Here is a 26,430-nt window from a genome sequence, read left to right on the forward strand (position 1 = left end):
ATTCTGTCATCTGTCACCTGAAAAAAAGAGGCTGACTCCCACCTCACTGCAACCTTCTTTCATATAGCGAGGGTGATGAGGTTTCCCCTCAGCCTCCTTTTTGTCATACTGTACAGTCCCAGTTTCCTCATAACTCTTGCGGATGTTCCATCCCTGGAAGGCCAAAGCCAGATTGAATGGGCTTTTAGCAACTTGGTCTGGGGGGAGATGCCCTTATCCACAGCAAGGAGTTGGAACTAGATGATCATTAAATGTCCTTTCCAAACCATACAATTCTCTGAATTTGTATGGCATTTTCTTGTAACAAAATGTCCATCTCAGAAAACACATTCACCAACTTTTAAACCACAATCTACAAGCAGCTGCTGCCATAAGCTGGCCATTTTTCGCTTCCTAAGAATGCCCTGTACTCTATATTGAGAAATTAAGGCCTAATTCTGGGTCAGCACAGATTTCTCCAGCTGTCATTGCTTTTGCAGAAAGCAGTGAACAGAACTGCTTCTAGAGAGCTCAGGAAAACTTTCCTGATGCCAAGGAAGAGATTTGCAATGCTCTGTGCATCCTGGTGGGCTGAGCTCCTCTGCATGGGAGGTGTCCCACAGACACCTTTGAGCAATGCATGCTCCAAGGCATGAAGAAGATCATGTGTAATTTTTAGAAAACTGTATAGACTCAGTTCTTGACTGCTACTACAACTCTGGTCTCTCTTCCTCTCCCATACAAATGTAACCCCAAATATGGTAAATTATCTATGGCACAGCCATTTTCTAGTCTATAGGAAGAAAAAACACATTTCCTTTCCTTAATGGAGTAATCACCTTCGTTAATTGCAGCTCTCAGAAGACTTTTCCCATGCTCTTCAGTGGCAGCAGCAACTTCACTTTGGAGTCACTGTGAAAGGGTGAAAGGGAAAGAAAGCAAGAAATTTAGACACTGTCTGTTCTAAATTTACAATTCCTTTGCTGCAACACCATGTTTGCAATTAATAGTAGCATTCTTCTTAATAATAATTCCTTTGTGCATATTGCACCTTGGAAATCAACAGCAGTGTATGTAAAGTGAAACACTTCTACCTGTGTGTAATGTCTCTGGGAATAAAAAGTCAAAGCCCTGTGTGTGAGAGGTCAGTGGGGTTTTAATTAGGGAAGGTAATATAATAAAAGTAGGATTGAAAGTTGGGTGTGCCACCCCAAGAGAGGTAAGCTAACTGTCTACCATAAATGCTGATCTTTTTCCTAGTACTGGTAGCAGGAAGAATACCTACATGATGCTTTTCATTGGCATGACTGAAGTGGATTGAATTGAGAGAATTATCATGGCATTTTTGTCGTGACAAGAAGTGAAGGCTGTAAGTGAAGATGAAAGGAAGAAAAATTGCAAGCAATGGATTTGTGGCATGAGAAGTTAGGTGGGAGACACTTTTGTAGCCATTGTTTTAACAATAATGATATTTGAAAATAGCTAAACTTCAGATTTCATTTAACTAAACATATACAGTACTAGATTTCCAGAAGGCAGTGAACTCGCATGCAGTTGCGAACCACAAAAACTGCTTTTATCTTTTAAAGCAGCTGAAAACTCCTGTTTTCCCTTGGAAAGCACTGATTGCCACAGAATGCACATGAGCTGATTCATGTGAAATCTGTGTGTATGGATCTCGTTGCAGGACAGGAGCTGTGATTTTTACAGTGATGACTTTTTGTCACCTTTTGCAGTGATGAGAAACCTGCAGGGTTGATCTGGTGACTTGTACCTGCTAAGGGAAGCAGTGGTAGAGCTCATAGCCAGGCTTCAGCTCTCCCTGCTCAATTTCCCAGCTGGAGAAGTGAGTCACCTCCCAGGTTCTTTTGAGAAACAATCTTGCAGCCTTTGTTTGAACCAGTTTTGTTTGGATTCGTGGGCTTAGAGTCAGAAACAGCACTCTAGAGATGAGATGTCCTTGAAATCCCTTCTAGGACTAAGCATTAGTTATAGGTAAGGTACAGCAAGAAGTACCAGTTTGTTGCTTATTTTATGCACTTATTTTCACTTTTAAATTATATTTTAATTGTAGAAGTCCACTTTGATCAAGTAATTTAAAGTTGACAAATGTCCAAAATTATTGTAGTTTCCTCAAGAATTTAATGGGAATGTGCATTCATGTACATGCCCATGTTGTATGTAATGAATATAGATGCACAGTATTTATATGTCTGTATCTATAATGTACTGAATTGTATTGGCAAGTAAAGGTAGTTACTGGTTTGTCTGATCCTTTTGCTTTTACATTTTGTTTCTGTTCCCCACTGTGAACTTGTCTTTTGTCTTTGATATACGTACTTATGCATCTCTTCATCTTTGTTGTCATTTATAAACCAGCATGGGCCAGTGTGTGGCATGCACTATATGCGTGTATTTATGTATGTTAGTAAATATAACTGAAGATCAATCTAGTTACAAGGGAATTGCATAATATGATTGCTTGGAAGAGCAAATGGGTGATGCTGAGGTGATTTTAGACAGATTTTCCAATCCCATTTCTCAGTACTTTGTTCCAACCTTTATATGTTTCTTTAAAGATAAAGGCACTTTCTCAAAAGTACAGGATTGGAAGAAGCCTTCAGGTAGACTGACTCATGTACTCTGCGTATGTATGCATTACAAAATATTACCATCTTTAGCAGTTTCTCTGTTTTTATCATAAGAACAGTCAGGTCTCTCGTCCTCATTGCTTGGAAAGTAGACTTTCAATAGCATTGGAAATGTAGTATGATATATTAGGGGAAAAAAGGCGATCAATTTCATAGAGTGTTTAATATTCTATATGCTCAATTGAGTTATAGTGCATCAAATCCTGTCCTCCCTGCAAGGATTTTACTTCTAGTTTCAGAAATGCTAGCACCAGATAAAGGAACTCAGCTCTCCTTGTGTGGGAAATCATGTTGTAATCGAGTTTTCCATTAAGTGTTCTCCACTCTTTATTGCTGCACTGCTCCGTGTACAAGCAGATCCCCCTACCTTATGTTGCTAAGGGAAAAGCACTGCTGAAGACTTGTATCTTTAGAGCATATGCCTGCTCTCCAGTAAAACGCATGGAGGAGCAGAGATGAAAAAAATGACTCACTACATTGACTGTCATTTCCTTTCTGTAATAACATCTTCCTAAATTTGATAAGGAACTCTAGGAACTAATTGCTTTAGCTATTTATCCATATATTTTCTCTTGATGCTTGTCCTTTGCCTCTATAGCAATTACAGACTGCATAATTTAAGAATAGCAGAGGTAAGATGTCAGTAATGAATATTGTAAGGCATTCTAGATTAAGGACTTCTGTTCTTGGAGAATTGATTGGTATAATATTTTCAGCTACCTCCTCCAAAATCTGTCATGATATTAGTAATAAGAAAAGCTCTCAGAATACCGTAAGTTTTGGCAAAGTCTAATATTGTGCTAAAATTTGTGGAGAAAAAAAATGGTCAGTCTTACATAATTAAAATCACCAAACATGGCTTCTGTTGGGAACAAATCACATTTGCTATAAACGACAAATGTGCCACTTCAAAATTGAGATTACTCAATTTTTATTTATTTATTTATTTATTTATTTTGGGGTATGCTGCTTTTTTAAAGTAGCATTTTAAATTCCTTTGCCATATGACAAGACCTTTACCAAATGGACTGTATGGAGTGTCTGTGAAAGCAAGAAGTATCTGTGGTTTATAAACTGTACTTCATATCTGCACATTTTTTGCTGAGAAGTGTTATCAATTATTTTTGTTTTCATTTTCCGTTATTCTAGAAGTGAGTGCATATTTGTTAACAATGTTTTCCATACTAATTTTATACATAACCAGCTTTTTTAATGTTGAGAAGTACAGATCTTGAATCAGCTGGGGTGACTACATAAAAATGCAACTGGGAGAAAGCTGGAAGGAAGCCAGACAAAAGATAGATACCTCAAATAATCAGAAATTTTTGATAATAGTCACAAAAGCTGGATACCATCAATTTATATTTCTAATCCACTGCAGCTTATTACGTGACTTCCAAGGGCCAAAATTTCACCAGTTACAGTGTTGTTGGTGATGAGTAGACAAGATCAAAATGGCTTGGCTGTGCAGGTCCTGACCATGGTGTAGGGAGGCTGCTGATGCTCCCAGTAGGTGGCTAAGTTTTTGTAGAGTTGGTCAGAATCTTTACAATTAAAGTATTTGATTAAAAATAAAACTTGATCAAAGTAGAAGCTTTTCATAAAAAGAACCAATCCTGTGTCATTTGGAAATAAAAATAGAAAACCATGCAGTTTCTATTTGTTTTAGATTGGTTTTGCAAGTTATATGTATTTTATATTTTTAAAGTCATGATAATTCTTTAACACTTAGAATATGTGTGTAAGATTGCTTTCTGTCTGCCATAGTACAAGCAGAGGAATAGCCATTGGTAAAAAGTCGTGCTGCCAGCTTTCTGTGGTCACTTATTAAGTTGTGCTCATTCAGAAGTTTTTTGGAGATGAATGGCTTCACTGCAGAGTTGATGGACACTAGCAGAGCTCGGCAATTAGTGCTGTACACAGTGGAAAGTGATGTCAAGCTGAGTAACAGAGGTGAATGTCCATCAGATTGCATGTCCCCAGTATTACAAGAGGGACTGAAAACAGCGTTCTCCCCAGACTTCCTTTTCTCTTGTATGCATGTGTGAAGATGAAAAGATGTGAGTGACACAGAACTGAACATTACAGTATGGCAGGGTTCAATGGGAGAAAAGGAAGAAATACCTTCAGAGCAGTTTTATCGAGGAATCACTCTAAAAATGGGACTCCACCCGCATTGTCCTCAGGGCACTGTGATAACCCGGTGTGTTTGCATTCAGGCTTCTTTGGTCTCTGCGTGCCATTTCAAACTTGGACTTCTAAGAAATAAAAATTTAAAGCTGAAATTGGAACAGTTTGTAAAACAGTGTATTTGCTGCCTCACTTAGGCAAATTACACCTGCTTTCTTACAAAGTCATGGAATCAGGAATGCATCAGGCCAGAAGGGACCTTAGAGCCCACCCAGTCCCAACTCACTGCCATGAGCAGGATTTCCCGCCCACCAGCTCAGGCTGCCCAGGGCCCATCCAACCTGGCCTTGAGTGTCTCCAGGGATGGGGCACTTGCTTCACTGCCCTCTGAGTAAAGAATTTGCTCTTAACATCTAATCTAAGTTCCCCTCTTTTATTATAAATCCATTCCCCTTGCCCTATCGCTATTACGCTGTTTAAAAAGTTTGTCTTCCTCCTGCTTATAAGCTCCCCTTAACAACTGGACGGCTGCACTGAGGTCTCCCTGAAGCGTTCTCCAAGCTAAACAAGCCCAGCTCCCTCTGCTTTTCTTCATAGGAGATGTGCTCCAGCCCTCTGACTGTATTTCTAGCTTTCTCTTGCCTCACTTCGGCAGCTTCGCATCCTCACTGGGCTGCGAGTCCCAGGCTTGGACACAATACTGCAGGTGGGGGCTCATGAGGGCAGAGCAGAGGGGGACAATCACCTCCCTCACCTGGCTGCCATCCATCTTTTGTTGCACCCTGGGATACAGTTGGCTTCCATGGCTGCAAGAACACACTGCTGGCTCACATCCAGCTTTTTGTCCAACCCAAGACCTCTGCAGGGTTGCTCTCAGTGTGTTCTTCCAGACTGTACACATATCCAGGCTTGCCCTGACTCAAGTGCAGTGTTGCCTTGACTTTATTGAACCTTATAAGGTTCACGCAGGCCCATTTTTTAAGCCTTTCCAGGTCCCTCTGGGTGGCATCACAAAGCAAGCACAAAGGAGAAAGGGGAAAAATGAGAGTGAAAGCATTAGACAAAATGACACGTAGCTTATTGAGGTGTAAATGTACCAATATATTTCTACATTATACTTGACATTTTTGAGTTAGAAATGTTCTCCATCCCTTCCTTTCATTGTATCAACTGCACCACACAGCTTGCTGTCATCAGCACACTTGCTGAGGATGCACTTATTCCCATTGTCTTTGTTACTCATAAAGGTATTGAAGAGCACTGGTCCCAAGACTGACCCCTGGGAGTCATACTTGTGACCAGCCTTCAGCTGGATGTGTACACAGTTCCATTGACTCCAACCACCTGGCTACGACCATCCAACCGATTCTTTATTCACCAAATAGTCCAGCTTTCAAATCCTTCTATCTCCAATTCAGAATTAACAATGTGGACCGGCTCAAATGCCTTTCACAAGTCCAGGTAGATGACATCAGTTGCCCTTTCTTTGTTCATCAGTGTCATCACTCCTTTGTAGAAGGCTATAAAAATGTAATATGTGATAAGTCTTATGTTTTTTAATGTCTAGTATGAAAGCTGCAGTGGAGTCTTAATGACAAGTCAATTTTGTGGTGGAAATGATTTCCAAAGGTTTTATTTTTTGTTGATTGTGCTGCTTGTAGAATTATAACACACAGACAGTTCTTAGGGAGAGTTTTTAGCACCATTAATGTAAATTAAATTTAATTCAAAAAAATCAAGTTGGCAGTTAGAGCGTTATAAAAAAATAAAGAGCGTTCCACTTTTCAAATAAACTTTTCACCATTAAGCATTGTCCAAAAGGAGCTCAGAGAAAACATAAGACTTTGATTCAAAAGTTCATTGAGCTTCATGGCAAGAATCCTATTTGCTGTGATATACTGGCCTTTACACTGTACTTAAGTGAATATATTAGGCTAGGAGTTCCTTGGAGTTTTATTCATGGGAGATAATTGCCTGTATGAGGTACCAATTTAGAAGCTGATTAATGTCTGCAATACAAAATTTTTATAGAGTAGAATATGCACCATTTGCAATTTTTATAGTTAATTTTAAATAAATAAACAGGCAATATGCATAGGCTGTGCAGGCCACAAACAGTCCACAGGCAACTTTCTTTGGCACACCGAGTTTTTGTTCTTTCATTACAAGATAAAACAGTTTAGCCCTTGAGTGCCTACGGGAAGATGCTGAATAGGAAGTGGAGAACCGTAAAGGTAGGAGAAGTAAAGATGGGTCCCTGCGACTGGAAGCTGTCAGTGAAAGTGATGTTATCTTTGCATTTATGGATTAGTGGTAAAATTTCTTTTTCTGGAGGAGTAGATCAAGCTTATGCATTATTTAAGTGCACTGTCAATGAGGCATGTTTTCATATTCTTTACATTCTAGACAATGTAAAAGCTAAAAGTCAATACTCAGGGTAATTCTTCTTCCTTTCTTTATCTCAGCTTCTATATTATTAGGGCCTAAAACAAAATTGGAAAGACTCAAAGCAGCTGTGGAGTCAGCACCTGTAGTCAGACGTTAAATGTAAATGATGGAAGTGACCTCATAAAATGATAACATTTGTTCTGTGTTTTAAGAAGCTGAATTTTCAAATTACAAAATTACTTACTTATTGAGGGTGTCATCAGAAGTCATATAAAATCACTGTCTCACTTTCATTTGTAATTACAAAGCAGCAAGATTATTACTCTTAAAGCCAGGGGCTTATTGGAGTTTTGACCTTCATAGCTCACCAAATAGAGGATTTAGAAATTACTAATTTGTATCTAATTGGGAAGGAAGGAGGAGAACTCTAGTTAATCATGCTTACATTCAAATGTGTCCCTGAATTTTGTTTTTATGAAATTGAAAGAAAATACACGTTGCACTGAATTTGAATCAAAAGTTATCTTCCATCTTTAAGAAGGCTCCTATTTAAAATAGAAAGGAGGCAAACCACACCAAGGTAACTCTTGTCACTTTTCCCCTAATTCTTTTCATTAAGTCAGGTGGTATGGCTGATTTGTAAAATCATATATTTGCCTCAAATCTTTGTCAGATAAAACAGCAATTTTGAGGCAGGTAGTAACTTTGATTGCATTCATTGAAAAGCCTAATTTTGTTTGAACAAATAGTTTTGTCTTTTTTTTTTTCTAAATCCTCTAGCAATTTATTCTGTTCAATCTATGAAAAGTCCAATGTGAGGATTCCCTAAGCACTAGAGATCTGATTTTGACTGATCATAAGTATTTTTTTGGTCTTTAAAGAAAATTGTTAGCCTTAGCTGCTCCCAGTCTTCAAGATGAACATTTTTCAGAGTTATCCTGATGTTGCGTATGAGGTTTTCATGACTTCTTCGGTAATGTTGGCAAGTACAATTATGTAGTTATTGTGTTTTGTCTCAGGGTGGATGAAATGATGGCTGTGATTTTCAAGAAATAGGAAAAAAATGAAAAATTAGTGCTATTCTTGTTTAGACAGAAGAGACAGAGCGAGTCTTCAACCAAAATACAGCTGCTGGTATTACTGTGCTGGAATATCTTATTCACTTATCTTCCAAGAACAAGCAAACAAAACAAAAAACCCCATGTATGATATAATCCATATAGCGGTGTGATTGGGGGTGGGTTCTACTTGATTCAAGGAGAGCCAGGCATCTTTTTGCAAAATCTGAAATGCAGAATCTCCCTAGCTTCATAGCAGCAGGGGGAGGTAGTTTGTCGTACTTACTGCTCCACATAATTTTGAAGTATGCATGAAGAAACTGTTTTCTTTTTGTTGTTTAATCATTCAGTGGTTGATTCTTCAGGCAATATCTCCATTCTCTGGAGATATTCAAGACCCGCCTGGATGCCTACTTGTGCGACCTGGTGTAGGGATCCTGCTTTGGCAGGGGGGTGGGACTCGATGATCTTTGGAGGTCCCTTCCAACCCCTACAGTTCTGTGATTCTGTGATTCTGAGGGCTACATTGATTTGCAGTGAATACACTGCAAATAAGTTAGCACTCCTTAAGCGAATATAAGATCATCTTTTTTTCCAGCTGTTCAGTTTTGGTTTCAGGCATCCATATTTATATTTTTATTCTGAAAATGGCTTCTGCTTTCATTGTGATATGTGGTGGATTTGTCTACTCAGAGTTCATTTCAGGACTAGAACATTTAGGAACATCGTTGCTTTTCAGTGAAGAGCAGAATATATTCCAGGGAAGTCTTTCACTCTCTTTTCTGTAATTATGTGTTTAGATTTATGAAAAAGCATAAACCTAGATACCTTCTAAGTAGATAAAATTAACATTCTACTGATTGATAATTCAGTATTTGTTTTATTTATCTGCACTTGCTGTATCTCTGTAATGGAATGGGGGAGAAACCTTCTTGTGTGTGAATGTGAGCATTCCGTCCAGATCTGAATGTTTTGAAATAAATCTAATTTGGAACAAAGGTTTTAAGAAGAAGTCATTAACAGAAGGTTTAACTAGATGGTTTTACAGCTGATTTCTGCTTCAGGCACTAGGATGACATATGTTTTTTGCTTCAGTACTATGCTGAGGCCTTGGGAGATTCTGTATTTGTTAAATTGATATTAATTATAAATCAGAGAGCTGTATGACAGGTTGGACTGGATTAGATTCTCCAGAAAAGAAAGCCAGCCCTAACATGCGGAGAAGAATCTACAGCTGCTTTGTATTTCTTCTCCACTCTATAGCAAAGCAAATTTTCTATGAAATTTCTATGTTTTAATGATCTGTGACTATATTTTTGGTGTGTCACTAGTGACATGAGTATTCAAATTGAATCTGCTGTCAGTGCATGCAATTTGGAGTCACCAGAGTTGAGGATTTGAGCTGAGGTCTAGCAAACCCTGAGACTGTGGAGGGGGAAATCATTTGAAAAAGGGCTGGGTATGGGGCATCTGTGTTGCTGTTTCTATAATGAAATGCTACATACTACCATAGAGTGTGTTTTAGATGAAAGTCTGTGATGCCTTCCAAAAAGGTCTGATGGGAAGAGAGCCTGCATTTTCTGACAGTCATAACAAAATGATTCCAGCTGTTCTTGAAAGATGTTTTATGCTGTGCTGAAAATTGCTATTTTGTGTATCTTTTTTAGAATTTAAATGCAGTGTTGTTTATTTCACATTATTGTTTAAGTTCTTGTAAAATTGTTAGCACTCTACACAGCTTTGGTAATGCTATTTTTGTTTTGTAATCCTTTCAGGTTGTGCTGGTTAGATGGAATGAACCATTTCAGAAATTAGCAACTTGTGATGCAGATGGAGGAATATTTGTTTGGATACAATATGAGGGCAGATGGTCTGTGGAGCTTGTAAATGATCGTGGGGCACAGGTTGGTATGCATGTTTTCTCTTCAGTCCAGAATGATCAAGTCCTGAGAGACAAAATGAAAAAGATAATGAGTACTATTTTATACCTTTTGAAAAACACAGGAGAAAATGAAACATTTCTTTAATGAATGGAGTATGCAAGAAGTGTCTTTGCAAGGACAGCTGCGTTACCTGATTGCCATAAAATCAGTTCCACTGGGCTAATAGTTGCCCTGCTTAGTTCTGCTTAGCGATGCTAAATTTTATCAAAACAAAAATAAATTACTACATGTCTAACATATCTGTTTTCTTATCTTTGATATACTAAGGTAAGCGACTTTACATGGAGCCATGATGGGACTCAAGCACTCATCTCCTATAGAGATGGATTTGTGCTGGTTGGTTCAGTCAGCGGACAAAGACACTGGTCTTCAGAAATAAACTTGGAGAGTCAGATCACATGTGGCATATGGACTCCCGATGACCAACAGGTAATGGAGCTTTTCGAGGCTGTCAATTTTATCACATTGGCTTTTCTTTAGAAGCTGTTAAATAAAATGGTCACTGTAATAACAGTTTCCCTCAAAACTGTTGTTCCTACAGATAGTGAGAATTTAATTAATCCCATGATTCTCATTAGTCAGATATGCTAATGTACCAAGTTACCTATCATCACCTTTCACCCCAATTCCATGCAGCCTTAATCAAAGTTTCAGATAGGAATCTGTAATCATACCCCTAATTTGTTGATGCAGCTATCTTGAAAATATACATTTGGGCAGAGATATAGCATGGACTATTAAACATCTGAGCAGCTGCTTCATTATAGAGCCGCTCAGTTTGCAGTTGCAGCAGAAGCAGTTCAGCGGACATTTGCCTTCACATGAGCAAATGGACTGAATTGATCCTGAGTGTCAAAGGACCTCTCAGCCTTATGCAAAATACATAATTTCTAAAAAGGCCGTTGTTTTAACCATTGAGTCCAAAACTTGCTGAGTTTTGAAAAAGCCAGTTAAAAAATTCTTTACTGCTTTTCTAATGAAGCATATCATATTGATCACATCACCATTTATAGTGAGGCTTGAGCTAGCCCGTTGGTTTCATTCTCAGAATTTGCAGTGGCTCTTTGCCATTCAGCTGTTGACCTTCATGCAGTGGTCTTTCCTTCCATACACTTGCTGTCATTATGGTTAATGTATGCATAATATAGTATTGTAAGAAATGATAGGAGTAGGATAGTGCAAAGATCATTTGTAATATGATCAAGACTGGTTTATTTTGCTTCATTTTACACTTTCATGTCAACATACTAGTTCAGGACTCAAGGTACCACTGGCTTTAATTTAGAATACTATAAATCCATGGAAGATATATTCAGGGTTATTTTGGGAATTGCGTGTAGAGTATAGTAGCACTAATAATATGCATTTCTAGAGCAGTATCTAATAATTTTAGAGTGCTCTGCAAAGAATAATGAATAAATTATTTCAACATAGCTCTTTAAAGCCAGGGAGTCTAACTGCCTCTTTTTGAATCTGGGGAGATTCAAGTCTTGACAATAAATAATTTACTCAAGATCAAGAGGAAAAGTCAAGCAGCAGAAGTAGGAGAGAAACTAAGATCTAATAGCTCTCAGTCCCATGTTTTAAACATAAGGCTTCTCCATTTGTGTGTTTCTCAGTTGTAGTTCACTGCTGTATTTAGAACTATCTTCACTTGAGTGTTTAATTTGGGATGACGGATTGCCTTTGATTCAAATTAGCCAATATGTTTGTACTTTCTGAACTGGGTGCTCTTTAAGTGCTTATTCCAGAAAACAAACACTTGTTCAGTGTCCAGATAAGCGCATATGAACATAATGGCCACTTCCAGCTGTGTGAAAATCGCTTACTTGAGTTACAAAATTATGTTGCTGACAAACTCACTGAAACAGATACAAAAAACAGCCACAAGCTTTATATTGCTCTGCACAGTTCTCTTAATGATGGAATTTGTATGTTAACTGATGATGGATCTTTGTACTGCTCTCCAAAGTTGCTCAAGGGGTCCTGTAATATGTATTAAGATGTATTTGTCTCTAGAAGCACAAGGAAATAGAATTCTATGAGGTTCTAGAGAGGCTTTGCTCGGTTCATACCAAAAATAGTAATTTGGGTGAAAAAGAACTTTGAATATATTGCACACAAATAAGCACATACAAAGATGGATACCCTTACTAGCTTATCTCCCTATCTGATTTCTCTCCTGATGTGTGTCCAAAAATGAGATAACAGTATTCTAGTCTAGCATAGCTTCAACATCCTCCATATTAATATAATCTGTTGCCTAAGACAGTGAGTGAAAGATAAATGTGAACATTTAAATTTATATTTTCATAATATTATTTTTGTCATATCTTTGGCACCATGAGAACTGCTACTGAAGATATTCCTGAAAAACATGGCACCTCATAACACTACGACTTTTGACAGGATTAACTTGGAAAGCTAAATTTCTAAGGGGAGTGTGCTGATCAGTATTATTTTACTGTTGTCCTCATAAAAATATGCTCAATATAGTCTGTCCTGTCACTTAGTCTTTAGTTCTCAGTCATCTGCAGTGCACGTCTTCCTCTTTGCTTCCAGCCTCATTTTCTATCTTTTCGCCCATCTGTTTGACACCAGCAGTCTATCACTGACTGCTACAGCTGCTCTCTGGCAGCTCTGCAAGAGGAGAATTTCCTACCACCATCTTTCTGTTGGAGGAGAAGAATCATTGGAGCTACAGTTATTGCTAACCACCTTCTTGTTTTGACATAAAGGTGAGTTAGCAATACTTACATCAAATATGGCAAATGGAAAGTCAGACTTTTAACTGCGTCTGTGTTGATGATGATAGAGTGTGCGTGGCCTCTGGATTTGTTACCTTGCTGGGTTTTGATATAGACTTGTAAGTAAAGCATCTAAGGTCGTGGCTGATGTCACCTGTGCTTGAAATTCCGTAGTTAACATTTTCCAAAGACTTTTGGTAGCCTAGGTTCGGGATGATGGCTAGAGAGATGGCCAAGGTGGATATAATCCTGTTGAAGTTGAGCACATGGCTGTATCTTGTAACTAATTTGCCCTGAGGAAGTCAGGACAGTTGATACAACCTGACTGACTGCAGTACTTTCTCAGATATGTATGTCATCAGATGATCTATTCATGTAGGTCACTGGCAGATTTTTACTGTACTTCACACCTAGGTCTCGACTCTGGATATTGAGCTGTGGGTTCTTTAGCTAATTCAAAACACGGGCCTTTTGATTGTAAATCTTTGTGTTTACTGCAGAGGTCTAAAATTGAATTTTGTCACTTCCATTATATTTCTGTAGTCCTGCTTGTGTGGAGAGCTTTCAGTGTTTCCTGTTCTGATACTCTCTATAACCAGCGCACTCTTCTGGCCAAGGCACAAAGACTTGTAATACCAATGGGCTCCAGAGAATAATAATCATTACAACAGGAAAACTTTACAAGGCTGGGTCCTCTGTATCTTGAGTGGAGTTCCACAGTCGTGTTAAACTTGAATGAATGGAGATCACTGAGGATTGTGACCTTCCTTTCTCTCTTTTGAATTTGTTTTCCCAGGGCTATATAGGAGGCTGTAGAGCCTACTTCCTCAGGGTGATGTGGACTATGTTTCTGCTGAGAAGGTTCACCTAGGATCATGTAGGGATGAAAAGTAGGTAGGAAATGTTGGATAACACAGGAGAATTCATACTGGAGACAGTTCTGTGGTGTTACACCATGCTCGCTTGCAGAGAGGGGGCATGCATATCAAGTAGATTGAATGACTTCCCAGGTGAGAAAAACTTGAATTTCATCTAGCCTAAGGGTTTATTTATAATTACAGAAGCAATGTCAATAAGTAACTGAGGATTTTTCCTAAGCTCATAAGTCATGTAAAATATTTTCCCAGTGCTTCACCTCCTCTCCTCTATGTTTGCTCTGCCCCCAATGACAGTATTCCAAGAACTTTGCTGCCCTTGGGCCATCCTCTCCCTCCCAGATTTTACTCAGCAAAGAGGCTTATCTGTATTCATGATGAAAGAAGAGCACAGTGTCAGAGGACTACATGGGAACTGTGAAGGAATGGATCATCCTCATGTTTATAGCAATGTAGTGTATCCCCCTGGACTTCACTGGGATTGTTTCTGCTTACTACTGTGTGTGAAGGAAATCAGAAGTAAATCACTCTGTAGTAGAGGGAAGCCTTAATGAAAATGAATATATTTTATTAAATCCTGGATATCCCAAGAGGTGTTACTGATCTATTTTTGTTCCCTATATCTAGTGTAATTTATTAGACTTTTCTAATAGTAGTAAGGTTCCTTTTCTGTTTTTCCCTCCTCTTTCTTGTTGTAAGCTTTTGTGGTAATTCAGACACTTATCAGAATTCTTTTCGACCAATACATGACAGACAATGGGTGTGTGAACTTCACCACAGCACTTCCTTCAGTTTCCTTTGGAAATAAGTATGCATGCAGCTAACGAGGTTTGATTTGCATCCTCCCAGACACAGTGTTAACTGTTGTACGTGGTCCCATCACAATTCTGTGTATGTTAAAACTAGGAATGTGTGAATAAAAACCTTACTTTGAATCTGATCTGTGCCTAATTACGTAAAACACTGCTCTTGGTAGAAAACACTGTTCTTAGTGGGAGAGAAAATAAGCACAATTAGGAATAGCTGTGGTGTGTACTGTAAGGTCTTGTGAGGCATTGGAAGAAAAACTATGAGACCAATGGTGGAGGAAATTGTTTTGTCTAAAAATGTAGGGTTCTGGAAGTCTGTATTCTTTTTAAATCATTTGTAGCTTGTAGAAGTTGTGCAGGAATGCAGTTTCTATGCTGTTAGTCACTCTTGCTCCCAGTGCTTGCCACCCCTACTCCCACGGCAACAACAGAAGGTTCAGTGTCTTTCCATAATGAGCACGAAGCAGGACAGGCCTCAGTGCCTATCTTCAGCCGTGAGCCCCAGCACTGCAGAGCAGAGCCATGGACCCAGGCAAGAGCTCATATGAGGGAGGAGAGATCTGTGTGCTAATACATCCCTTGGTGTCTCATGTATCAGTACTGGGCTGTGCCAAGCGGCTAATCTGAGATACAGCAAAACTCTCACTTGGAAATTATGCAAGCAAAATGTTCCTTGACTAACACAGCAGTATTATTACATTCCCTTTGTTCTGCTACTGGCAGCTTTCATACTGTCTACATTTGCCTGCTCTCTGTGCACAGGGACTGCCCCTAGCTGAAGCCAAGCTGTTCCCCAAGGTGACTCCCACCTCTGCTCGCCGACTGTGCTCACCTTTGTCTGCTCTGGGCAGTCTGATGGGGGCTGTGCTGCGGCAGCCTCAGCAAGGTGAATGTGGATTACTGCTGACCTTCACGAGGCATCGGTCTGAATAGTGACAACTGTGAAGTAACGTTATAGCATGGCATTTAGGCATGTCAGTATTTTTCCTAAACCATCACAGCAGTAGCAGATCTCAGGCCTGGAGTTCTGAGCTAATTAACAAGAAGCACTGTCAAATGGCTACTCATGGCACCAGGTTGTCATGAGTTTGCCTCTGTGGTTGCCTATTTTGGCATGGCCTGAGTCCTATTTAAGTACATTCTGCTTTTGGATCTCCTAATTTTTGCCAGTGGTCTATGACTTACAGTTGCTACAACCTTTTCAGGGAAATAGTTATTCTGAGCAAATCCTAAGCTGAAAGTAGGAACAGTAGCCTTTCCTAACTTCCAGAACATGGCTTTAAAAATAAGGATTTTTTAAATGTTTTACAATCTTGCACCTATTTGTGCCAAGATACCATCTTCCCACTTGAGCTTTCTTTTACCTGCTACTCTGGAACAAGGAATTTGTGCTTTCCATTTCCTCTACCATTTTGGTTTTCATCAGGTGCTGTAACTCATGTCTGACTCAGGCAGTCACTGCTGTTGCAAGAGTCACGCTGGTCAGGATTGATTATGCTCAGGCATCTAACTGTCTGGAAAAGGTCTTAAAGACAGCCTTCTAATCAGTTGACAGAATGATGAAAGAGAGCTACAAACAGGCAACTGAGGTAATATAGGAAAGAGAAATATTTACCTTAATGATTATGAGAGTTGGAAGGGTCAAAAGGACAAATGAAAAAGAAAAAAAAAAAAGTATAAGCAGTGATTTGATCTTTATTACAATATTCCTTGTCCCTGCCAAGAATCTTTAGAGGTTCACATAAAGGAGTCTGTACAATTCCAGGAAGTACCTGTATTTTTGTTTCTTAACATGTAGCAATATGTCTTTTCCACAATCTGTTCTGGGTGCACTGACTATCAAATCATCCTGCAATGAGTAGAACCTCTCAAAATGGTATTGTAGAATAAAGTCATTGAGGAATACTGAAAGACTTATTTTCATTGGGTGAATTACACAAATTAGTGAGAAAAATGGCTGGAGGCTTTTTATAACATTGAAGAAGTGCTGTTAATTAACTCAGCAGTTTATTCAAGCCAGAAGAACTGCAGACAATGGTTAAATCGCATATAGGGATTTTAACATTGCATGCTGCGTGGTTGAGCAGTACTGCTAAAATGCAAAAAGAAGACAGAGGAAAGAGATTTCAGCTGTCTTTCAAGATAAATCCGTTTGTTATGTAAAACAAATAGATAAGCAAAGCACACCACAACCAAACTGTCCTAATATTTTGGGCTATTTTTAGAAGCATTTCAGGCCTTTGTGGAAGACTTTCTATTAAAATTAATGATTTCTTCTTGCTTATACTAAGTGTTCTATGAACGTTTACTCTCCTACTGCACCCTTTCATAGACAAAATATGTGTTTTTTTTATAAACACTTAGAATATTTAAATGTTTTTTTTGTGTGTGTGTGTGTGTAGACTTCAGTATTCTTGATTTATGTATTTTATATATGCTGCAAGCCAGAAACATTTTGTTTTTCATCTCTGCTTGGTGATTTTTGATTTTTATGATGCCATGTAATAGTGACAGATTTTATGTGAAAAAAGAAAGAGGTTTAAGTGCTGCTTAGCCTTTCTTTTTCTCATCTCTTTTTTTGTATTGTTTTAAATCTTCAATATGCAACAAAATCTGAAACAATAGATGTGTTTTTTTGGTGTCTATAAATAATTTCATTGCCATTACCATCACCTTCACCTTTTCTGTCTCAAGTAGGCGTTCGTGCATTGTTTTGCTGGGAATATGGCTTGCAAAAGGACAGAAAAGAGTTAAATAGCTGAATGCACTGTGCCTTTCTCACTTGTGTTCTTTTCTCACTAGCAAGGGGGAGCTATCCTGCAGATTTCAGTACTCAGACGATCACTTTATAGTCTTTGCCTTGTGTTTTGCAAGGATAGAGAGTAAATATGTTCTCTTTGGAGCCTCTGGGGTTCATTTGTGGCTTCAGGAGCCGTGGCATCTCTCTGTGGATCTATTCCAGACAAGTCTTTCTTCTGCCAGAAACCCTGGCCAATAACGCACAATTATTGAGCAGCTAGTTTAAGGAGCTGAGCAACAAGGTGATGCTTGAATGTGTTTTGTTCTTCCCACTAGCTCCATCTGAGCCTTGCCTAATCTTCCCCCTGATGCTCCTCATGCTGTCTATAGCAGCAAGGCTCTGTGAGAGCTGGTGAGCTGGTGCCATTTATTCTATTTGTGCAATTTGGAGGCTGTTTAGCTTTAGCTCCTGTTCAGCTGCTGATGGCACCGTGGTTCATATTTTCTCATCTGCTGCAATGTTTCATGTCAACATCATATCAGATGAGTCTTGCAAATAATTTTTCCCTGCCATGACTCTGTCAGAAGGGAAGAATATAAATGTTTTAACATTTTGCTCGTCCTTGCAGGCTCTTGCAGGCAGGATAGAAAGATTTGATGTTTGTTACTGAAGAAAGTGAACGGCAAAAGAGATCTTTCAACTCTTTGCCTTGATCTGGCATGACACTTGGATAGGTCACAGTATTCTTACTTGAGCTGACAGAATCCAGGGTTTATCAAGTTCTGTACACATCTTTCCTCTGTCAGGAAAGAAAGGATTTTAATGGAAATGACAAACTAAAGGTGGAGGAAGAGGTGAAGACTCATTGTACCATTCAGTTTTTGGGCCCACTTAGCATTTTTTTATCCAACACTGTTTCAACATTTTTGGACCGTCGGTGTTTGAGTCAGCAAAATAAAGATAGGTGAAAATAGACACTGTGTGAATCTTTCTGTGGGAAGTGTCAGAAGAAGGGAATAGTTTGCCTCTCATCTCACCTTGCTGGTTCTTCTGTAGAAGGATTTGCTTATGTAGCCTAAAATCTTCAGTTCTTTGGCACACAGAATATTTATTTGAATCTGTTTTGTTATGCTTCAACTCTTGGGCAAATAGTAAGGAGGATTTGCAGTTCACCTATGCAAAGCAGCAGCGCATTCTTATGTTGGTTTTTAGGTAGTTCAGGCAAAAATGTCACCTTCTGCAAAAATGGCCCATCTTTCTGAGGATATGTCAAATTTAAACTCAGAATTTTATTTTCTTTTACTTTGTTTGATCTGATTTTGAGTTGGTGAGGAGAGTAGAAAGTTTTTCTTCTTACAGAGCAAAAACTTTCTAAACAACTGTGAAAATTTTACAGCATTTTTCAGAAACAGTCTGTGTTGTTCCATTTCCAGAGCCACTTGATTGAGTACACTCTGGCCGCAGGCACTTGGTTCATCCAGAGCTTTGTGATCTTTTTGGTTCAAAAGAAATGTCTCTGCCGGAGTGGTTAATTTAAACTTTATTACCAGTGGGACTCAATCTGTCAATTTTTTGGAAGTTAATAATAAGACAGGGAGCCAACATGAGTCTTGAACTTTGTCCAAATACATTCAGGACTGTGAGCAGTCTGAATCATTTGCACAGTAAGGGAGGATTGTAGTGGTTGAATCTGGAGGAGGAGACTTGTGGATTTCTGCAGTAGGTTTTGTCTGGGAAAACAAGGCTAGTGTTTGTAGGAAATTAAAGATGGAAGGTGGTGTTTTGAGAGGGTAACATCACATGGTCTTTATGTGGATTTTCCAGAAAGAGATAGTATGAAAGATAGCCAATGAAAAAATAGAAACAGTATCTTTTTTCTCCAAATTCTTTCCCATCAGTGTTTCATCCTATATGGATTCAAATTGTGCTCTTTGCTCTTTGCCTAGAAGTCAGTTTCTTGGTGTTCCAACATTGAGGGTTTGTGGACAGCTATGTCAGCTGGAAAGGGGCTAATCCTTCCTTACTTCCCTTGCTTTTGGGAGGACAGTCGTTCTTCTGCATTGCCTCGTTTGGTAATGGCTTATTACTCAGCTTATCTCCTTGTTGATTCACTTACACTTGACCTCACCCATGCTGACCTACCTACGTCTCCGTGCCAACACCCAGGACCTAGAAAGAGAATGCAGAAGTTGGAGGAATTGCTTCCGTGAGCATACAGTTTGACCATGGGACTTCTTGATTCTTTATTATGAAATTCGAATCAGCAAAGACATGCTTCCAAAATAGTTTGTATTTCAGTTTGGCTGGTCCAGAGTACAGTCCTTGTTGCTAAGTAATACCATTTTCAATGAGGGGAAAAAAAAAAAAAAAACACAGCAAAAACTGTCAGACTTTTCAAACTCAGAAGGAAATTTTAGCTTCAGCAGACAGCATATCTTTCAGGAAATAGCTAAATCCTGGCTTGGGAACAGTACGGGAGACTGCCAAATGTATGCAAGTGCTCTGAGTATCAGTTGATTTCTTTTCTTGATTGAGTAGTTGTTGGTTAGAACTAATAGCGTTTTCCCACCCAGAGGCACCAAATATTTTTTTTTGTTGCTATGTATAATTTGATATGTGTGAAAAATACATTTTTCATAGGCATGTGTACATTTTCCTGTCAGAGTTTACTGAGAATAGAGAAAATCACACTGCTTGAAGAGCTTTCCAAGATATTTCTTGTGTGGGAGCTCAGTGGTCCAGATTTGGAGTCCTGTCCACGTTAAAAGCTACAGAAGATGTTGTGGAGAAGATGTTCCAGCTGCTGGTTTTGGTTCATTTCCCATACTATTTGAAAGCAGTTTGAGAGTTAAAAAAAAAAAACAAAAAAAAAAAACAGCAGTTCTTTTCCATGTCAGGAATAAACTGAGGCATATTGCTAATGTCATAACCATTGTACTGAAGGTCTGCTTGTTTCACTGAAGAAATCTGATTGTTATAGGATGCTTTCTAAAAAGTGTATCAAGTCAAGAAAGAACGTAGAAACGTGTCAGGAAATATGCAAGTCAGGATTAGTGTGGATATAATTAGAGAGGAATATAGTAATCATTCTGTCTGTAATTTGTCAGAATGCTTTCAAATAACATTATCTTCACCTGCACAATTGCTTCCATCCTCCCATGTCCACAGCAGCTGTATACTCTGACATCCCGCTTTTGAAACTACTTGTATTTGTGACTCCTGAAATGAAGGGCAGTTTTATCTCATTTATACTCCTTCAGCTATGTTGTACTGTTTTAGAGTGAAACAAATCCAATACAGTTTGAATCCCCAGGTTTTAGAATTTCAAACTATATTACAAAGATTTGTCACCAGTGTATTTACTTTGTCTTCTCATTTGGGGCTCTCTAATAGTTATCTAAATCCAGTGAAATTTGTAGGAGAGAGAAGGAGCAAGCCTGAAAGTAGGTAACTAAACCAGCATTGCTTCTGCAAGTTTTAACAGTCTCAAATGGGAATTACAATGCTATATATATATATGCAGTTAGCTGGATGATCTGATGGTATATTGTCCATGTGCAGGGGAGTAATTCCTCATTTCTGAAGGAAACAAAAAAAAGAAAACTTTTTTCAGTTTTTTTTAGACTCAAATGCTGTCAAAGGAAATCCAGTGGTTTTTTCCCCCCCGAGCTTTTGTGTGAATTGTGGTGATGTCTCTTTTAGCATCAGTTCAGGAAATCATTTTACAGCAGTTGAATTTTTAATGAAAATAAAAAAGTATTCAGCAGGAGAGAGCAGCTGTCTCCCTCTGTCTGATTCTCTTTTTCTCTCTGCATTTTGAGGTAAAAAGAAGTAAAGCCAGAAATGTCACGCTAAGGGAAAAAAAAGCTTTTCATTTTTTTATGTATTCTGAGAGGCTACTGATGCATTGTCTCATGTTTTCTGATGGAGAAACAATAAACGAGAGGAACACAAAGACTGCAAAATGCTAATACTTTGACTAAATGGACTGCAAAATGTCTTAACTAAACCTTCACAAGACTGGCAGACATTGTTAGGCTAATATTATGGAATGAAAATACCTAAAGGCAATCATTTTCCACATATTTCTTATGCTATTAAGCGTATCTGCACAAATAGAAGTTTGACCCATCGTTTTGCATATTAATCAGTTTATAATTCAGTTAATCTTGAATCAGCAAAATAGATTTATCTGTTAGTATGGCGGCATTGTGGTGATGACTGTAAAGTTTGTTTCTAGCATGAATACTAGTGTTTGGTTAGATGGCTAAATTGGAGCAAACAGAACTGATTCAGCTTTCTTGAAGTGCTCAGTGTCTTCTGACACTGCATACGCACCCAGTTGTTTTTATTAGTGTTCTGCAGAGCATCATTTCTGAAGTTCAGTGCTGACTTTTTAGGGGGAGGAGACTAAAGGAGCAGATAAAGACAAGTCTAAAGTCTGAAAAGAGGAATTTCAGGAAGACAAACATCAGACAAGGCGGCTGCAAATGCAGAGGTACACAGGGCAAACTGTTAGTGACAGTGTTGGTGTTGGTTGGTACAGTGGCAACAAGGTGGGGCTGAACAGAAGAGAAACCAGAAAGGCATGAAGTTAAACAAAATGCTGAAAGAACGAGGTTTGTAAAAGGTATGGGTGAACAAGGAACCCTTCAAACTTCAACCCTAGTGGATGTTTGAAACAAGAATTGTAGGTCAAATCAGGCAAAAACTAAGAGAAATTGGAGGCCTTAAACTGGAGTTCATGGAGCAAGTCGTGTGGAAAATGTTCATAAAACACACTTTTAGGCACAGTACTGATCATAATAATAGCTTGTGAGTCCATCCATGGTTTTATTTGCCACAAGATGATGATGAGATTTCTGCCTTGGACTACTACTTCACTGTTAAGAGGCTCCTAATAGTGTGAGGAAATAAAAATCGAGTCCTGGAACTGGAGCCTAAAAAGCACGAAGCCTTCTGTACAAGCTGTTAGAGCACCTTGCATTGGATTCTAAATTTAATTTTTTTTTTTTTTTTTGTAAGTCACTGTCTCACAGAAGGGAATTAGAGAAAGCTCAGAGAAGAGGGACTGAAATGGTTAGGAATCAAGAACTTCTGTAAGGCATCTTTTGGTCTCTTCTTTCCAAATTGGGTCAGTTGGCTAGTGCTCTCAGTTATAAGTCTAACAAGGAAATCCTGTTTATCCATTAAAAATAAATAAATTAATAAAATTGGTTTTAAAATAAATAGTACTAAGATGGAGTTTGCTAGATTCATTTTCAATTTTTTTTTTTTTTTTTTAATTAGCTCAGTCTGTGAAGTACTTTTGCTTCCCTGGGTTGTCAAATGTACGTGCTTTGTAAAAGTCAAAGGGCTGTTTTAAAAATTCTGGGCCCCCACAAGTAAAGCAGATTTTCCTTTTCCAGCTTTGTAGCATTATCTGTAGATTATCTAAATGTGCTATCCTGACTTCAGCATGAACTGTAACCAAAGGTTCACTCATTGCCCAGATACAGAATGAAGACGTTTCAAAAATATATTGACCAGATTTCCTGGGAGTTTTTTTTTGACTAGCAATATTAGAAACCTTCAGTGTTAGTACCAAAAGTTACAAAAGCAACATTTTATCAATATCCTTCTGCAGCAGTATTGACTATACAGTTTGTAGAACCCAAATCTTAGGTTGAAAATAATTCTGTCTTCTTCCTCATATATACACAGAGTCATCAAATGTATTATTATTGGGATTGGATTATACTATTACTGTGAAAATCAAAATGGCTGTAGTTCTGCAAAACACAATGAGGACAGGCTAAGATGTAAAAATGAGCAGTGGCTGGATTTTCTGCAGATATAAGTCAACACAGCTGAACTGACTTAAAGAAATTATTATTATTTATTGACTTTTCTCAGCTACTGCTTATAATCAGATGTTGTGAGATGGTGGGGTCTACCCCTTTGCTTCTGGGGTAGGTGCATACTTACTGTGGATGAGTTCAGTTTATGTACATTAAACCAAATTAAAAAGCAAAATAATTTTTTTTCCAAAATAGCATAACATCTAGTAAATTCTATCTAGTTGTCTTATGAAGTAGTGGGACTCCTGAGCTGAACATTCAGGGTGCTAGATTTTTGATCACTCTGATATATATAGCTTTGTAGTTTTCGGGGCTGCCAAAACATTTATACTAACACTGTATCTGGTCCAGATGCATTACAGCATCTCAGCAGACTTTATGGGAATAGTAGCAGTTCAGCACAACAGATACACATGCAGCAAAGTCACTGAACAGGTTCAAGTTGCTCCTCATGGTCTGAATTATTTAGCTACTCATCTGTTCTAATATTCATCTCTTCATGAAAAAATAACTTGGGAGCAGAATAACCCATCTTTTGATTACCATGTGTCTTATAGGAATTTGTACATTTCAGGCTGCGAATTGAATACTTTTTGAAATCATGGGAATTTAAGCGGATTGTAATCTTAAATTATAATTTCAAGGTTTATTGTTTCAATACTAATGAAAACACATTTTATTTACCAAAGCTAGCTTGTGAAGTACAAGATAAGTTACCACAGAGACTAAGAAGTCCATAGATTTCATAGAAGGGTGTTTTTCAGATTTGTTGTAAGTAGGAATTAACACAGGGATGAGTTTCATGAGGAACCCAGACACCTCTGTTTCAGGGCTTAACTCAGCTTTCAGCTCATGCTTAGAAAACTGTGTGTGAATTGTCCCAATGATTTCTAACAGTTTTCCTTTCAAAGAATAAAGCAGCAGGGCACCATTGAAGACTGCTCTAGAAATGGTAGCTCTTTTGTTTTCTGCATTTCTACAACCTTTAATCAGCTACAGCTTCACTGCAGTATAGGATTCATTACATTTCACCTGTTTTGTAAGGAAATACTGTATTTTCGTTTTGTGTCTGAGTCACACTTTAAATGTATGGATGATTTAAGGTGTTTTGCTATCAGATCTCATATTATTCATCAAATGCAATTCTACAAGTGGTAATGCATGCAATAATAACTGAAATAATGAGCAGTACAGAAGGAGAGGAGACAGGAAGAGGAAGAATGGGATAAAGTGCTAAAGAACCACAAAATAAGTACTTGGGATTTTTTTTAATTGCTGTTTAGCTTTTGTATCTGAACAAGTCACTATGACTTACATATTTTTTCCAACATTTCGTCAGACCTTGTAGGTCTGCAATTATCTGTAAAAATATCAGTGTATGCAGCTAAAATGTAGCCATTTAATTTTCCCATTGGATCCTTCAGGTATACTCCGTGGCTTGACCTTTTTTCTGAAGATCAAGAGAATTTTATTCATCTGACATACTTAGCTTGAATATGGCATTTATAGCTTGGCTAATGTTATGGATGGTAACACCAGTAGACATTTATACAGCTTCAGCAGGAGTTCAGCCAGCAGAACTATCAGCCTGATAAATGCTTTCATCTTAAAAGTTGTATTGCTACAATAACCTGAAAACTTAGGCGGCTTCTTGAAACTTGTAGCCTGGCTAAAGAGATGAGGACTACCCTCTGGTAATTCCTGGTGGCTAACGAGCTATCTTTGGTCCCAGAGCAACAATTAAGATGCCTGCATGCAGCTGTTCTGGTCCGAGTTAGAAATTAACATAGAAGTTTGTCATTTTAAATGAATTAAGGGTAGTGCTACTCAAAAGAATTAGCTTTAGACTGAACTCCAAGTAACGAGTCCTAACATTTTTTTCTGCCCAATTATGAAATATTTCTGCAGAATTTTAGGAGACAGAACTGCTATACTGATATTTTTGGGAAAAAATAGTCTTACTTCTTTAACTAGATATTTTGCAGATATAAAACTTTCGGGAAATTGTTAAAAAAAAACACTATAGAGAAGGTTGAAACTAGTATGAGAAGCTAGCAGTGACAGCTCGTAGGGTTTTGGCTTCGGAGAAGTTTGTTTTGTAGAGAACTATGAAAGTTGTTAGTGAAAGTGGTTCTGCACTGATTGTGGTTGTAAAAGCAGTTGAAGTAACTAACAGCAGGAAAGTAAATGGGATGGTACAAGTCACAGAAAAATAGAAGAAAGGGCTAAAAAGAAAGGAGTGTGAGATTGAAGTTCTTATATGGGCATAGTCAACATGGGTTCATGAAGTGAAAGTCACAGAATCATAGGTCCAACTCCCCTGTTAAACCAGGTTCCGTAGAGTAGGTTGCAGCTCTCTTAGTTGCACCTGAGAACTTTGAAGCCAGTCTTCCGAAACTTTAAGAAGTGCAACCATGGCATTTGCTTCCCATGGAAGTACTTCTGTGTATATCTGATACAACTGTGCAGTCTGAATGCTGCAAGTCTGTCGCCACATCTTGGAAGAAAGGTAGAGTAACTGCAGCAGGGGTCAGCAAGGGTAATTTGAGGCTTTGAATAACAACTGTAGAGGGAAATAGATCCTGAGTAGGCTGTGATTCTTCAGATGTCTAAGGGGTTCAATAATAGATATCTATAAAATTGTGACCAATGTTGAGAATGTTAATAAGCAGGAACAATTATCCCATATTTCTTAAAGTATTAAGAAGTGAAGATTAGAGAGTGAAATCATCAGCAGGCTTTAAACAAAGAAGAAGCAGTACTTTTTGTCTGAAGCTGTGTAAGTATGCAGGTGAAGTGTTGGTTCAGTACATCCTGTACTTTTCCTCAAATATTTGTTCACTGTTAGAGATAAGATACAAGGCTAGATGAATTCTTGATCTGGGGGTATAATTGGTAGAATCTTACATTTACATGCCTATTCACAGAGAAATGACAAAACCTGTGGTTTGGACATTTTCTTTCCAAAATACAGGCGATTGGCCCTTCAGTTTGTATGGTTATTTAACATGACAGCTGAGAAATTACATTATATGAAAGTGTGATTATAAAACCAAAAATATGTAGCAGACTGAAGGGCAAGTATAAGATTTAACCTTCCTTTTAGCTTCCTTTTAAATGCTGACTAGCTTTCAAGTTGATGAATGCCTTTTAACTTGCTTTAAAATATATTTGCCTGGCATGGAATTATGTGGTAGTAGCAGAAGCCTTGGCTATTGCATTTATCATTTGGTGGATTTATTAAACCTTATTTTCTGATGGTTTTCTAAA

General features: G+C 38.2%; 1 protein-coding gene across 7 annotated transcripts in view; it reads left to right on the plus strand.

The window, feature by feature from the left end:
• Positions 1-26,430, plus strand: part of TULP4 (TUB like protein 4) — a 142,720-nt gene that overhangs the window by 74,937 nt on the left and 41,353 nt on the right. For all 7 annotated transcript variants that reach the window (XM_031611555.2, XM_090135667.1, XM_090135665.1 and 4 more), the window contains 2 exons: positions 9,982-10,110; positions 10,417-10,578. In XM_031611555.2, the coding sequence (XP_031467415.1) occupies positions 9,982-10,110; positions 10,417-10,578 (291 nt within the window). The remainder of the gene's footprint in view (positions 1-9,981; positions 10,111-10,416; positions 10,579-26,430) is intronic.

Source organism: Phasianus colchicus, chromosome 2 (assembly GCF_987193195.1).
Source record: "Phasianus colchicus chromosome 2, bPhaCol1.hap1.1, whole genome shotgun sequence".
Lineage (NCBI taxonomy): Eukaryota > Metazoa > Chordata > Aves > Galliformes > Phasianidae > Phasianus > Phasianus colchicus.